The 15,721-nt window shown below is 38.5% G+C and overlaps 2 protein-coding genes across 6 annotated transcripts in view; one reads left to right on the forward strand and one right to left on the reverse strand.

Annotated features, from left to right (window-relative positions):
- Positions 1-1,165: 1,165 nt before the first annotated feature.
- On the reverse strand, positions 1,166-9,078 carry si:dkey-126h10.1 (vesicular inhibitory amino acid transporter). Its single transcript, XM_059498055.1, has 3 exons — positions 8,806-9,078; positions 5,317-6,033; positions 1,166-1,603 (listed from the first exon to the last, which is right to left on the reverse strand). Exons 1-3 carry the CDS (start codon positions 9,076-9,078, stop codon positions 1,166-1,168), a joined length of 1,428 nt encoding a protein of 475 aa, XP_059354038.1.
- A 1,243-nt stretch (positions 9,079-10,321) lies between these two features.
- The window catches only part of lama2 (laminin, alpha 2), a 258,283-nt gene continuing 252,883 nt past the window's right edge, over positions 10,322-15,721 (forward strand). For all 5 annotated transcript variants that reach the window (XM_059499216.1, XM_059499217.1, XM_059499218.1 and 2 more), the window contains exon 1: positions 10,322-10,479. In XM_059499216.1, the coding sequence (XP_059355199.1) occupies positions 10,413-10,479 (67 nt within the window). In that variant the 5' untranslated portion in view covers positions 10,322-10,412. The remainder of the gene's footprint in view (positions 10,480-15,721) is intronic.

The following is a 15,721-nucleotide window of genomic DNA, read 5'->3' on the forward strand; positions in this document are numbered from 1 at the left end:
TTTTGGAGAAACCGATGATGTTATTTGTACTTGAACGTTCAGAGAAACGTGTCTGTAAAGTTCTAATCCTGACAAGAAAACTTTTTACATTCTTCAAATATTACAAATAAACATTCCAATAGAGTTTTATTCTGGGTGAAAATACAGTGAGTAGAACATTTAAGAATCATTTCGTAACTTTAAATAACGTTCTAATCATGACAAGATAACTGGACATTTTTTAAATGACTAAACATTCAAATAAAATAATATTTTGTGTAAATATACAATAAGTAGAACATTTAAAGAATGCTATTGTTACATTTAGGTAAAGTTTAATCACACCTTTTTTTCAACATTAAAAAAATGTTTTTCTAAGCTTAATTCATTACTCTGGTAAGTGTAAAGAAGTATCTGATAATCATATCAAATCAGAGTCTGTCATACTGAGGAAAAGGACCAGACATGTAATGAGATATCATGCAGAGTTTGGCTTTCCGTGTAACAAGCTTTTATACATTTTCTGCTAAATCAACTTGCTTTTTGTGCTTATGTCACTTAGGCCACATGCATAGACTGCTGGGAAACATTTGCCAGTAGCTCTACAGCTATCTACAGTAGATATTACTTAAAGAGTTTTTCATTCAGAACTGAAGAACTGGTCACAGATAAAGACTTGAATACTCTTGGTCATGACTGAATGACCTTGTTGTTTGCCCCGCAGCAGCAAATCTAATTTCATAATGACATTCTCATCAATGAGAGAGAGAGAGAGAGAGAGAAACACAAACTGAGGCAGTTACGAAAAAGTGCTGTTTCAGAATCTCATAATTTAATAGCCTATTAGTTGCTAGCAGTATGTTTATGATTAGTTTTTTACATGCAGTTAACTGACTGTCAAAAGTAGTTTACTGCGCTCTGGAGACAACGAGGGAATAATAAACACACTGTAGAACAGGATCTTGTGTACTTTTCATGCATGATTGGCCTGGTAAGTGCCTGAGCAATGAACATGGTGAATTATGACAACCACACTCAACGCTAGATAACATTTCACAGTCAGATTTGTGGAAGGAAGCAAAGCAGGCTCATTAACCTCCAGACACAGCTCCGTTTAACTTTATTAACAACCAAAAACCACCAACCAGAGCAAATGGAAACGCAGACAGAGAGGACAATTTGTTATCTATTTGTCCTCAAAGGCTGTTATCATTCCTTTGATGGAACATATAACCCCGGAGATGCTGCAGAAACAGCCCAGCAGTAATATCAGCAGGTCCAGAACCCTGCGGCTCACGTCCAGCTGAGTCCATTTCAGCTGCAGGTGGAAGAGAGCCGGGAGCAGAAGAGTCATGGCCGCCCCGGTCACGCTGCCCGTGAGGCCCATGAGGAGGGAGAAATGAGGCACACACAGTGCCATGATGAGGGTGAGGAGGAGGAGAGATCCACGCAGGAGCAGCGTCCCCCGCTCTGATCCTTCTGCAGATGGGCTGAGTTTCAGGACGCCTGTCTGCAGGATCTCTGCCGCGGCATAGAATGGGAGAGGGTATGAGAGGAGAGCCTTTGCCAGCAGACACAGGTTCACCACCATCCGCAAAGCAGTAGGCAAGTTATCGGTTATCACCTAAAAAAAAAAAAAAAAACTTAAGTCTCTTTAAATGGGTCATATGATGCGATTAAAATTTTTCCTTTCTCTTTGGAGTGTTACAAGCTCTTGGTGCATGAAGAAGATCTGTGAAGTTGCAAAGACTAAAGTCTCAAATCCAAAGATAAAATCTTTATAAAAGATAAGTCTCTTCCACACTCCCCTAAAATGGCTCGTTCTAACACGCCCCCACATCTCCACGTCACTATGTCGGAAGACTTGCATAACAGTGCCCAAATGTTCAGAAAGAAGGCGTACCGTTTATTCTCTCTGTTGCTGCAGGCGCCATGTCGTGGAGCCACTGTGTGTTTCCTTGTGAAAGCGAAAATACTTTATTTGGTCTTAACAAAAGAGGACAAGACTAGAAATCAGTTGAGTTGAATTTCAACACTGTTCCAGTACAGTCCACCCCAAATATTCAGATGTGTGCAGCACATTTTACAGAGGACTGTTTCCTGAACCAGTAGCCTGCAATGCTTCTGTGCTCAAAGGCTGTTTCTATAAAGATGGGCAGTTCAAACTTTGCAAGGACAGTCTGGCGCTTCTGATTAATAGCCTGTAAGTACATATTTTATATTTAAATAATTTGCCAAAAGATGATTCAAATGCCAGTTTTGAGCAGTGTAGAGTAGGCTTGTTGTTTCTCAGATTACAAATGCAGACATAGTTTTATGTTTACGCAGCACGATATGCAACGCAATTCGTAAAAACATAGTATAAGTAATTATAATCAGTAATTATGTCCCCACTGGATGCAACAAATGCCCATTTGTAATAGGTTTTATTAGTTTGTCTCATCTGATGTCCTGATCGCCAACAATCTTTCAAACATCTTTCTATTTAACCGGATCTTCTAGTGAACCGGTTGAACCAGTTCACCAAATCGAACTGAATCATTTGAAACAGTTTGCGGCTCCAATACACAGTAATCCACAAATGACTTATTCAGTTACTCCTAACAGTACACTGAAATCTTCTAAAAGAGAACCGATGATGGGATGTGCACGAGCAGAGCAGCTGGACTGAGTCTCATGCTGCTGGCCTGGGAGACAGCATATGTTAAGGGGCGTAACATTTCTGTCACACGCTTGAAGATTCTGCCAATCACAACGCACTGGATAGCTGACCAATCAGAGCACACCTCATATTTTCAGAACGATGAGCTTTGTAAAATTGATGCGTTTCAGAAGGCGGGGCATAGAGGAGAATCAATAATCTACCTTATATGGAAAATAATGTTTTTTGAGTATTAAACCGCATAAACACATTGCATTACACCAAATAATGTTATTTTTAGAAGCATCATATGACCCCTTTAAATGGGATACTTTCCTGTAGCTCAAACAGTGGAGTGCTACTCATGCCAATGTTATGGGTTCAATTCCCAGGGACGCAAGAACTGGTAAAATGTCAAATCTGCTCCTTGAATGCAAGTTGCTTGGAATAAAAGCATCTGTCAAATACATAAATGTAAAAATGGATGGCTCACCTAGACAGAAATAACAGTGGCCACCATTCACTTCCATGTTGTGGAAAAATCAGCTTAGATATTTAGCTAAGTGTCTCTGTTTTTGTGCTACAGTAGAAAGAAGGGAGCTTATGTTCCCAGGGTCCTGTGTTCCTCTTGGTAACATGGGAATAATGTCAGGATTTTTATTTCTATATGGGTGAACTATCCCTTTAATACAAAGAAAACCTCTCTCTCTCTCCTTCAGTTGCTATTGTTAATGGTCACTACAAAAGAATTATCCACACATTATCTGGCACAGGTTTTACACTGGATGCCCTTCCTGACCCAACCCAGCACTGAAAGCATCCCCAGAGCTGGGACAGATTCACACTATACTACATTGTTGATTATTGCAGCCCTATGATTCTTCAACAAAGTATTTCCAGCATTTTAAATACAACCTGAGGAATTTCTTAAAAGTTGTTTGTTCAAAAATCTTTCAAAAGAGTCTTTCAGTTAGACATGCAAACATCAAGAATCAACCTGTGAATCTCAACAATGGTGAAAATCAAAAAGCATGTTGCAGTGCATTCAGGGTGCCACGTATCAAAATTCATCCATGGCTCCCATGGTGCATTGCGGCATGAATAAATTATTAGCTGAATTGTTTAAATAATTTCCTTTATTCTTACTGTTCTATTTTTTTTTTTATGTTACTTTTAGTAGTTTGTTTTCTAATGTTTAGAGTGTTCTGTCTTTCTGAATATGCTGTTTGTCACCGTTGTTGAGATTCCTACACTAATTTTTGATGTATGTGTGTGCCTAAAACAAGCTTTTTTTATTATCAGAACAACTTTCAAGAAATCCTTTTAATTAGCGGGTACTGCACAATCACAGGGTTTTTATAATCAGTGTTTGGTGATTCAGGTCAAATGCCCATGTTTAGATTTTTTCTTGTCTGTTTGTTACTTGTTTCAGTTGTAACAGCCAAACCAAATCTGACTTTAAAAATGTAAGGCTCAAGAGCCCAACCAAAGCAAACACTGACCACTATAATGGTGACATAAAAATAGTGATTTTCATCTTTTTTGATTCTGCATGTTAACATCAGGTCTCGTCAATAATGGTCAATCATCTCTCAATTAATCACTTAATTATCTCATTAACTTTAACTCAGCTTCAGTGTTAATTAAAAACTCCTATTTTAACACTTTCACACTCTTGAGTGTGGTCTCACATGTACTCCCAGCAGAGTTAATTTCACTCTGGATTTTTTGCTGTGCACTATGAACACCATATTAAATCTACTTCATGTACAGTATAATGGACTGTATCATATCTTGACATTGTTTAAGATCTGCACAGTATCTTACTACAGCTTGTGAGTGGTTAGATGTTGAGTGTTATTTGAGTGTTTCATGTGGAGCTAATGTTAATTAATTGATGTGAGCTTAATACTCCAACTGAAAAAAGTGCAATGTTTTATATGGTTACATTTTATTTTGATGGTCCCTTTAGTCCCCTTAATGCTCAAGAATGGTAGAATCTAGTACGGTAGAATGAGATGACGTACTTGCAGAGACACTTAAATTCAGTTTATCTGTTGGTTGACCATCAAAATAAAGTGTTAACATATATTTACAGTTGCAGACAAACTAATACTCAAAATAATCAAACTGATATTACTTGATAATAAAAATAGTTCAAAGCAAATGTGTCATATTACACATTCATATGATCTGATATATGATAAAATGGCTGTTTGAGATAAAAATATATATATATATATATATTATTATTATCACTTACTTATAAGTGGTATTTGACCATATTCATGAGATATTCATGAGATGATACAACATATTATAAGGTATTTTCTAGTGCATTATGCATTCATTATAATGCCTTAAGAATACCCTCATAATGTATTATAATTAGAGGCTTCATAGAAAGGTTTTATTTTTTATAATTTAATTTTAATTATTTTTTTTTATATTGGTGTCTGGGATGCCACGAGACACATATTGGGAATTTTTTTTTTTAAGTTTAGCTTAGCTTCTCACTTGAAAGTAGAGGCTTGGACCCGGAAACAGTTTTCAATATGTCACAACTTAACAAGTGAATTGTTTCTTGCGATTGGTATTAGTAATAAAGACGTTTTATGCATTTTCTCCTGGTGTATGAAGTTGTCAGCTGGTAAATAAGAGGAGCCTGCAACTACAGTCGAGTGGGATCACTGCACCTCTTTGGTTTCCTCTCCCCATGTGAGAAAGGCCACAACAGAGAACGCTGTCTTCAGTACACAGGCCAGAATGTGAGTCCAGTCTATCATGCTGTTGAAGTCTAGCCTGTCTGTCATGCTCTCCTCCAAAGTAGGCAGATAAATCTGTGATGTGTAGCTAAAGATGATCACCCCCACTGCAACCTGGAAGCCATCGAAGTCCACCACTACTGCACTCAGCCTCCTACTGGCCCACTGTGATGACTGACGGAGGCAGTAGCCAATCACGATGAAGGTGATGAGGAACTGAGCCAGCGAGCAGAAGAGGCTCAGACGCGACAGCACCCGCAGGTCACGGATCAGCATGCAGGGCACCAGGATGAGAAAGGTGATGGCAGAGCAGGTCGCCGGGGTCAGAGAAAGAAAAAACAGGCTGTGGCACATCAGGTTACTACTCACAACCAAGTATAGGATGCACGTCATCACCAGTTCCACCACCTGCGCGGCATTTACCACCTTGCCCCCGATGTAAGGGCACATGTGTCTGCAACAGGCGGTAGCGATGTCTTCATAGGTGCGTCTGACGCGGACCGAGTGTCCGTTCTCATCCTCTTCGTACAGGCAGGACACCAGGATCTTTCCGGTGTAGCTACAGATGAATGCGGCTAACACCAGCAACAGCAGACCCACATACCCACTCTGCAGCAGGGCGTAGGGCAGACCCAGCACAAAGATACCCTGAGAAAACAAAAAAACAAGTTGCCTCAGACAAATACTTTGCTCAAATGACACTAATTGAGACTAATTGAAGGCTTTTCTGCCTCTCAGACCCCAAAATCCCACATATTTACACGATTTAAAAGAGATCCCAGCAATGTCTCAAAGTCGGAGATCTCAAAATGATCTTATTTCTCATCTCCCACAAAAAAAACATGAATATTACTATTGCTCTTACTTGATGTAATCAAACCAACTGACTGGAATGTAAAAGTTCTGTCCACTAAGCCACTATGTCACCCACGCCAGTACTACTCTTTTCTTTCAAGAAAAAAAAAAGAAAAAAACCTATCTATTATTATATTTTATTTTATGGAAATCAATGGGGACTAGCAACTGAAGGTGAACTTTTCCCTTTAATGCCAAAACAAGTCTTAAATAGTACAAGAAAGTCTTAATTACGATTTCAAGAGGTCCTAAATTTGGGGACGGAAAGACAAGAATTGTGATATAGCTTAATCTGATGATTAAACTTCTAAAGGCTTCGATATCAATAAATAAATATGAGAGCTGCACATTTCAGAGTTCTGATTTGTTTATTGCTGTTACCAGAATAAACCACATTATTTCTGCTGTTCCAAAACGCCTCCTGCTGACAGAGAATGAATGTGGATTCAATCAGCCCATCTGCTGTTTTTGTTCAGACCAATGTGAAAAACAACTCCTGTTTTTACACCACAAACACACAGAGTTGTAAATGTGAACTGGTGGATCGACAAGAAGATACTGCATTATAAAAATCTAAACAATTAATAAGACAGTAATATATACTTGTTATTTAATTAATATAATGATTGATAATAATTGCTTAAAATGAATATAATAATTGATAAATTTGACTCCATTTTCTTAAAAAAAAAATCTCTAAAACATGAGGTTGATACTTGAACGATTCATAACAGAGGACCCATATAAAGACGACTAGGAGAGATGTTACACACACACACACACACACACACATACACACACACACACACACATCTGTGTGAAAGACACTCCCAGCCGAACAGCAGATGGGAGCAATGAAATCACACCCTCTCACACACCCTCCGCTAATGAAGTCATCTCTAAAGAGACGCTAAGTGACAGATATTTTATCTTGTCTGTAATTGTTGGTAAATTGCTTTGTGTTAGACACAATGAATAAAGATACAACAGTGCATTCATTTCCTCTCAGGGTCCTAATGACTGTATCTCTCGTGAACAGACAACAGCTGATCAATTCACTGCCAGAGACACGAAAGAGAGAGAAAGTGGGTGCAGAGCCTAGTGAGCCACATGTTTAGGCTTCATAGATGCTCTTCTGACAGGGCTAGCCATCCGCTAGCAATCCCATTCATCTCAACGAGATTTCTTTTCCCTCTCAAAATACTGACTCTTAACACTAACCTTAACCTCAGTATAGCACTGATAGCACATCCTGATTGAGCATTACAGTTTATTATAATTGGATCCTTATGATTTTTCTGAAGTGAATCCCTTAAGTCTGAGTCTTTGTGTGATGATGTTTTTACTGCATCTGACTTCGACACTGGAATGTAGACAGCATACAGCAAGACAACTCACTACAGAGGAAAGACAGATTCACAGAGAGTAAGACAGGTGCGTGAAGAGGAAAAGAGAGGCACATTATGCTATAAAGTAAAATAGAAGGATGAATTAAACAAGCTCAAGCAGCGATAACGAGCTGTGTGATCATTAACAGTTCTACATATTACCCTCAGCCTCAAATGGGAACGACCAGATGAGGTAATTTATGCAGCTAAATAAGGCATATTCAAACACGCACAAACACTCTGCAATCATTCTAAGCGTGCAGAATCTGAGGTTAGGAAATTGGCTGATGATCTTTTACTAAACATTTTAAATTTAGGAGCATAACAGGCAGATCCAGGGTGAACTCTTCACACTACTGAGTGCAGCATTTCAGCACAAAAACATACATGGCTAACCACCATATGCAAATCTAATTTCGATTGCCAACTTATACATTCAAAGTAACTGCAACTACACGTCATCAAACTCTTATTAGAGTATCAGTAGTCTGTTAGGTTAGGGTTAGTATCAGTAGAATAAGTTGAATTGAACTTGCAAATTGACTTCTAGTCTGTTGTTGAACTAACAAAATAAACGCAGATGCAGTTACTTAGATAGCAGAATGTCTAAAGTGGACTATTAAAAAAGTAAATATAACAAAATGTTATGAAGTTCATGCGTAAAACAAGAAAAAAATATTTGCATATTTGGTATAAAAATGTAAATCATGTTACATTCTCTGAATATATATAATATTGTTATCTTAGATAAATACTTGTTTTAAAGATGTTTCGATTTTTTATGAAAAATGTTATATAGATTTAGATGTGGAGCACAATTGAGCAGATTTTCTGAATTTTGGAAGCTGATTGGATGCTGGCCATGCAGTAAGCTGATCTGCTGCATTCTTCACAACACAACAGATCATCCTAACTTTTTTTTTTTTTGTCAGTGTTTGTACCGTTATCTGATTTACATAATTAATTTTCTGAATCAGCGACAGCATGTGCAAATAAGTGACACTACGAGCGAGTGTATTTCAGTTTTAGTGAATCGCCCGTGTGTTGTGTTGGGTGTACAGTACCTGTGGCCAGCTGCACATTAGCTTTGCACTCTTTCCTAGACCTTTTTTTCACCTACATTTTTAGATCCGAATGAAAATTCACATGTGTGATGAAGGTGTGTGTGTGTGCTCACCTGTATGGCACTGGTGACGTTCCAACCCGCCTCCCAAGTTGTGATTTTCGGCCGTGTGCTGTGAGTGCCATCCTCACAGGAAACGTCTGTGTGAAATGCAGCCAGACTTTCAGGACTGGAAGCCTGAGACTCACACCTGCAAACGTCTCCGTACGTGTGAGCCAGCTCATCCCTCACCACCAGACCTCGGTTCTCCTCAGCGCCCGCATGGAAGCGTTTCATCCAGAGACCCTCCGCACAGGTCTTCACCCAAGAAAGCTGAAAATGTGACATTGCTCAGACACTGAACGTGGAAGGAGTGCACAGAACTCCTTGGCTTTCACACCTTTACCTCACATGAAGTTTCTCAACCCAGCTAAACTCACTGACATCCATCAGAAAAGTCATACTGTCCGGTGTCAGTCTGAGCACTGCAAACGAATAACGGAGATCCGGGCCATCACACCTGAGAGGAAAAACTGGCTGCGCATGCATTTTAAATTGGGCTACAGCAACACAAAATTATGAAGGACTGACAGGTCGATGAACTGTAACATTATAATCACTTGAAAATGTGTGTCTGTCTATGGACAGGGGCGTCGGACTGGGGGTAAAACCAGTACTGATTACCAGGGCCCCAAAGGAAAAGAGGGCCCTTGAAAAGTCTGGAATTTATATTTTGAAGGGTTTGCATAGGGCCCGGGATCTTGTGCAGCGCCCCTGTCTATGGATGTTTGTTTAGGAAATATTTTGCTTTCCATTTTGTCAGAATGAAGGCAGTCTGCTTTCGGTGAATACAGATGATGTGTGAGTCCAACACTAGAGGGTGCAGAGGAAGTCCAGAAACTCCAGAGCTCAGCTCTCGTCCATACCTCACTCGCCCCGAGGAAAAGACAGGACATTTTATCCAGCGTTTTAGACTCACTCACTCATACTGAGAACATTAGACCAAATACACATAGGACACACGTTACAGCATCTTATTCCTCCAGACATTGTCCTAACAAGATTAACAGAGTCTCAGCAAACAACCTCAGATGGAAAAGGTTTTTTTTAAGCAAAGATAAATAAATAAATATGATTTAAACTGTGTGTCTGTTAGTTCCAGTTTGTGCGGTGATGTTTAATCTTTTCCTCACCCTTATGTCATTCTAAACCTCTATGAATTCCAAAAGAAGATATTCTAAAACAGGAAATGTATTATTAGCTATTATTATTATTATTATTATTTAATAAGAACAACTATTTTTGTAACACAGAACAATAAAATGGCAAAATATGATAAATAAATTAAAATTAATAAATAATAATAAAAAATCTATACCAGATTTATCCAAAAGTGGGGTCAGATGTAGTTTGTCTAACATATCCAATATTTTGTTATTACAATTATTTGAGCAACTTCTAATGTTTTTATGGAAATTTAATTACAGAAAGTTTCAGTATTTTACAGTATTTGTGCAGGGCGAAGATGCTTTCAAGTTTTCCAGCAGAGGAATGTGATCTCGGGACGCCCCCTCCTCAAAGCGCCCGGGGTTGGAGGGCTGTGCCAGACGAGCGTCCCAAACTTCCTAAAGTCGCTCGTGGAGATTGACTGCTCCTGGACTGCAGAAGAGGCAGATCGGGACATGAACAGACCGTGTTTTCTCGTGCTCATCGGGCTGCTGTGGCGGTGTGGTGGAGCTCAGCAGAGAGGTGAGTGGACCTACAGATCTCGCGCGCGCGCGTGTGTGTGTGTGTGTGTGTGTGAGGGAGCGCGCGCGCAGAGGAAAATGAGCGCGTGATTCATGCGGCGATTTACTCGCCTGAAATATAGACTGTATGCCATTTTTGTTAACTAGTGAAATAAATAGCTTTATTGTACGGTCCACTGCCAGAATTCAAACGATGCCATACATGTTTTGAGTTTCCGTGACTTACTAGTGATATAATTAACAAGATAGTAACTGAACTCACATTACTGCATCAAACTGACTGTTCAGTGTTTAGTGGAACATATTTAGCGCATTTTCATTTGAAATCTGATTTTCATTTAAATCAACCATCTGCATGTTACCATTATAGCTACAGTATTATATGTCTTTGTCTCTGCACTCTCTGCTCAACCCTGTTACGTGACATTGTCCTATTAAAACAATTTTTGAATTATGACTTATTTTTTGAGGACATGACTCTAACAGAGATATTTTTCCTTGCTATCTTTATCAGTATTTAATTACATTTATTCCTATATTGGCTCAATAGTTCAACTCTGTTATAGAAAAACAATCACAGTGACTTTTTTTTGACTCAGCAGGACATAAGATTATTAACAGAGAATAATGTGGTGCAATGAAATCTCCTAGCTGTTAGTCTTTTGCTCTGATCTTCAGCCCTGTTACACTGAAGCCACAGATGTCATGTTATTCGTTGTACTTTTAATATTACTTTTGTAATCTACTTTTATCATTATAATATGTGATTACAAGACAGCTAAACTGAGTGATAGGCCTACTACCTGAATTCGTGCTGTTATCTATTTCAATTATTTACATTAGAAACTTATTTACACTTCAGCCTTTTTTTAAATAGTTTTCACAAGCAATCAGTTTAGCAGAAGTTGCAATATCCTTCAGTGACAATAACGGTCGTATGCTGTCTAGCCACTTACCCTCTCTTCTGACACGAGCAGTGGTCTACTTTCAGCTTTCTAACAAGCTTTCTTCACTGAGAACCCTTGAATAAAACCAATTTGTGAGCATCAACGCAGGCAGCGTGGAGTGGCCTTTTAATATCACTCTGCTTTAAAAGCTTTGTTAAGATAAATATTGTTTCATTTCTGAGAAAAAAAGAAGAAGAATGTCAACAAATGGAGGTGTTTCTCCATCCATGTTGAAAAGACCTGCACAGCTGGCCACAGATCAGGACTCTGTGGATATATGTGAACTTCCTCCAGAATAGTGTAATTTTACAGGGGTTCATTTGACCATATTAACAATAACAAAAACCTGCATGTGCTGAGGACACTTGTTTTCATAACTACAAGCTTCAACTACAGTATAAGACTTTGCTGGTAATCTGCATTGCTGCACTGAACAGCTGTGGACCTGCATGGAAATTCAGGCTGGCCTAAGCTGGTCTTTTCAGAGGGTTTCTGCAAAACATGAGCAGTTTGATGTGCTGTCAGAGAGCTTTGTAGTCTCACAGACATCCAACATCCTCACAAATCCCCAGAGAAAGTGTTTGAAAGCACCAGTCAGAATATGCTTACATGTGTGATCCATCATGAGGCTTTTCCTCCTATCAAAGTCAGTTCTGGGTAACTGTGACACTGAGCTCTGGATGTGATGCTGGTTTGTGGCTCACAGACACATGAGGGTTGCACAGTCACAAATTCAGATTTATTTACTGTCAAGTGATTGTTCAGTTCATATGGTCTGCAGATGAAAGCCATGACAGATCATGTGTTTTGACACATTTGCAAATCGTTTAAAGAAGCATGTCTATTTTTATGGAGACCATGATGCATTTTATTTTTCAGAATTCATTGATGAATAGAAAGTTCAAAAGAACAGAATTTATTTGAAATTGAAATTTTTTTCTACTTCATAAATGTCTTTACTGTCATTTTTGATAAATTTAGTGCATCCTTGTTGAATGCAATAATTAATTTCTTTAAAGCCCAGACTTTTGAATGGAAATGTAGATCGAGCTATAAAGAGAAAAGCATATTTGTGGCTGTTATGTATGTTCAGGCTTTGTCTGAAAAAAAAGAAAGAAAAAATAAAACACATTTCAGAATGCTTGAGGAAGAAAATCAATAGGTAATTCCACAACGCTGCCAACGAATAGCCCAGTCTGATCAGGTCTGACTTTATCCTGGTCACTGCTGATGAACAGATGCAAAAAGTACGCTCTGATGGATTGTTTTCAGTGTTTTACCGATTGCTTGGCGTTGATTTGCTTGCACGCAACAAGAATGGCCTATAGGCTTATTTATGTTTGAGAGTATAATGACAGAAAGAGAAGCAGGGGAGATTCATTTAGTTTCAGCCATTCTTCTTTTGCAGGCGTTGTGGTGTGGTGCTCCATATTTTACTCTCCACTGTTCCCTGCAGTCCCTCTGCAAAAATGACCTTTAGAGGTTCAAAAGCTATGAATTTGATACCTACAGATAAACTTTTTGCACAGTGAAATCTCTGCGAAGACTCTCTTATCAAGAACCATTTTAATTTAATGTGTCGTTGTATGTTGTTCAGGTCAGTGTTCTGTTCCTAGATTCTTTGACGCACAAGAACATAAATGATTTTCCTACAGAGCAAGATAATAAAAAGTTTCTTCTATGGTTCTTACTGGACATTTTTAATAGAATAGTTTAAAAAGTACCATTCTGTCTCCCTCTCAATGAATACCCAAACCTGTATGACTTCCTTTCTTCAGTTCTTCATGTGTCGTTAAAAGACTTGGAATGTACTGCATCTGTGGAGCATATGGCCCACTTGTATTTGACTTTTACAGAGCTTCAGAGCATCTGTCCTAATTAATTGTCAATGTATGGAAAATAAGAGTGTGAGGGTTCTTCTGAATGTCTTATGTTGAGAAATGACAGAGTGTTTATGTTTTGATTAATTATTCTTTTCAGAATGCTCAATTTTTAGGGTTATTGAAGCACACTTCAGTCAGTAAAGCTGAATAAACTCTACAGTGTGAATGCAGTGTGGACCCATAAGCAGAATCACAGAATGAAGTGAAAGGTTCTGACCTTTGACCTGCATTAGAATCATATGGGGAAACGTGAAATCTCCTGACACACAAACAAACACACACACACACACGCGCGCTCCATGAATGTTTTCATAGGTGGTTCGTGGAACTCCCGTGATTCAGAACTCTCCGAAAGTCCCTCTTTTCATCTTTTGCTGCTCCGCTGCTCTGTTGCTTTCCCTTCCCTGCGTGTGTCTGTCTCTTCACCTCTCAATCTTTGATGATGGATCCGGTTTCGTTCTCTGTCTCCTCTGTGTCTGTCCATCTGTGTGCTGACCCTCCCTCTCTCTGTGGAGTTTACAGCAGTCTCTGACGGTCCGGACTAACAGGAGCCAGTAGGAATCAGTTCTGATCTGATCCTCACAGTCAAGCAACAATATGATTTCTTCAGCTGGGACAATGTTAGCATAAAGCTCTCTAATCCACATTTAAGAAGTACAGTTTAGCATAATTTAAAAAAAGAACATGTTAATTCGCATGTATTTTAACTGCAATTAAATGAAAATGCTGTATAGTTTAAGTTTATATTAAATTAGCTCAACTTCAGAGTGCTTTTCTGACCTGCTAGTGTATTTTTATATGTAATTCATAATTAATGCTGAATATACTGGCAAGCAATGGTAACCTAAAATATATGTCTCAGTGTGAGACCTTGTTGAGATCTCTTCTGTGCAGACGCCTCCTCCAGTTAACGTCATAGCTGGAGGAGAATGATGAAGATGTTAAGCATATATTATGTGTGATGCTTCTTCCACTGTGAGGGTGAGAGACTGTGTGTGTGTGTGTGTGATCATGATGCAGGTGGAGTCAGTCAGCAGCGTGTTCCTCCAGCTCAATGAGCCTATTTGAGTGTGTGTGATTGAAAGTGAGAGCGCAGCTTACATTGTTATTACTCTCGATTTCATTTTTCAGAAAATATGATTGAATTCATAATACTTCACAAGATATATGAGGCAGTAGTCCTGCTGTTAGCCGAGGAGAGAAAATGCTTTTTATATTTGGCTTATGAATCTTGCCACGTATTACAAATGTAATGTGTGCGCTGCGTCTGAGACCTACGACAAAGCAAATGTTAAGAGGCCAGAGGTATGAAATATGAATGCTGTCTGCACGCGTGGCTTTCTCATATCGCGCTGTGCCGTTTATCAGAGGTGATCTACTGTGGTGGAAATGTCATGTGACGCAGGGTGCTTAAAGCCAGGGTTTTGATTGGTCCATGCATTAAGTTTGACATTTCAAGAGTCGTTGACCAGCAGACAAAGCTGATCAAAAATACAGTAAAAACTGTGAAATATGCTTACAATTTCAAACATCTGTTTCTGTGTGAATCTGTGTTAAACTGTAATTTATTTCTGTGATGCTCCGCTGTATTTTCAGCATCATTCCTCCAGTCTTCAGTGTCACATGATCTTCAGAAATCAGAATAATATGATGATTTACTGCTCAAGAAACATTTCTGATTATTATCAGTGTTGAACACAGTTGTGCTGCACAATATTTTTGTGGAAATTGCAATACATTTCATTGTTTCAGGATTCACAGATGAACAGAAAGTTCAAAAGAACAGCTTTTATTTGAAATAGAAGTCTTTTGTAACATTGTACATATATTAACTGTCACTTCTTGAACAACTTACTGAATAATAGTGTCCATTTCTTCCAAAGTACCCCAAACACTTTTGTGTTTATTTTAAATTATAGAAATATATTGCATTAAATCTAGGAATAGTTTATGTACTGGAGAATAATGACAGAAAATATTTACATTTGATAAAAAATATGCCGCTAATTTAGCAACATATTCAATGTTATGTTTCAGAAAGATTCATGCAGAAAATAAACGTTTTCTTGCTTTTCAGGAAGTCTAGTTACTTCACTGGCTGTATTTGCTGTGGCTTCTCTTGTAAAACATTAATGCAGTATTGCATCATCTTATATGATGATCTTCTTGTTGTTAGCAAGGGCTTATAGGCAGAGACCTGCATCTATAGCTGCTCAGTGGCGGAGCTAGACTTTTAACACAGGGGAAAGGGGTGGCAAGGTATTATTTTGGGGGGTCAATATACAATTTGTTCAATTACACTAAAAATAAATTATTTTCCACAAAATGTATACAGATTAAATTATAGTTATTTTCCAAAATGTACACAATTATATATGTATTAAGTATACAGCAAAAATAGTTAATTATTTAC

The sequence above is a fragment of the Carassius carassius genome, chromosome 18, assembly GCF_963082965.1.
Source record: "Carassius carassius chromosome 18, fCarCar2.1, whole genome shotgun sequence".
Taxonomy (NCBI): domain Eukaryota; kingdom Metazoa; phylum Chordata; class Actinopteri; order Cypriniformes; family Cyprinidae; genus Carassius; species Carassius carassius.

What these genes read in the sequence shown, in the direction of transcription:
- si:dkey-126h10.1 (XM_059498055.1), bottom strand. Translation starts at nt 9,078, where the DNA reads ATGTCACATTTTCAGCTTTCTTGGGTGAAGACCTGTGCGGAGGGTCTC. An exon ending in ACGTCACCAGTGCCATACAG is followed by an intron (nt 6,034 to 8,805) that starts GTGAGCACACAC and finishes TTGTTTTCTCAG; the next exon opens with GGTATCTTTGTGCTGGGTCT. An exon ending in GGGGAGAGGAAACCAAAGAG is followed by an intron (nt 1,604 to 5,316) that starts GTGCAGTGATCC and finishes TTTTTTTTTTAG; the next exon opens with GTGATAACCGATAACTTGCC.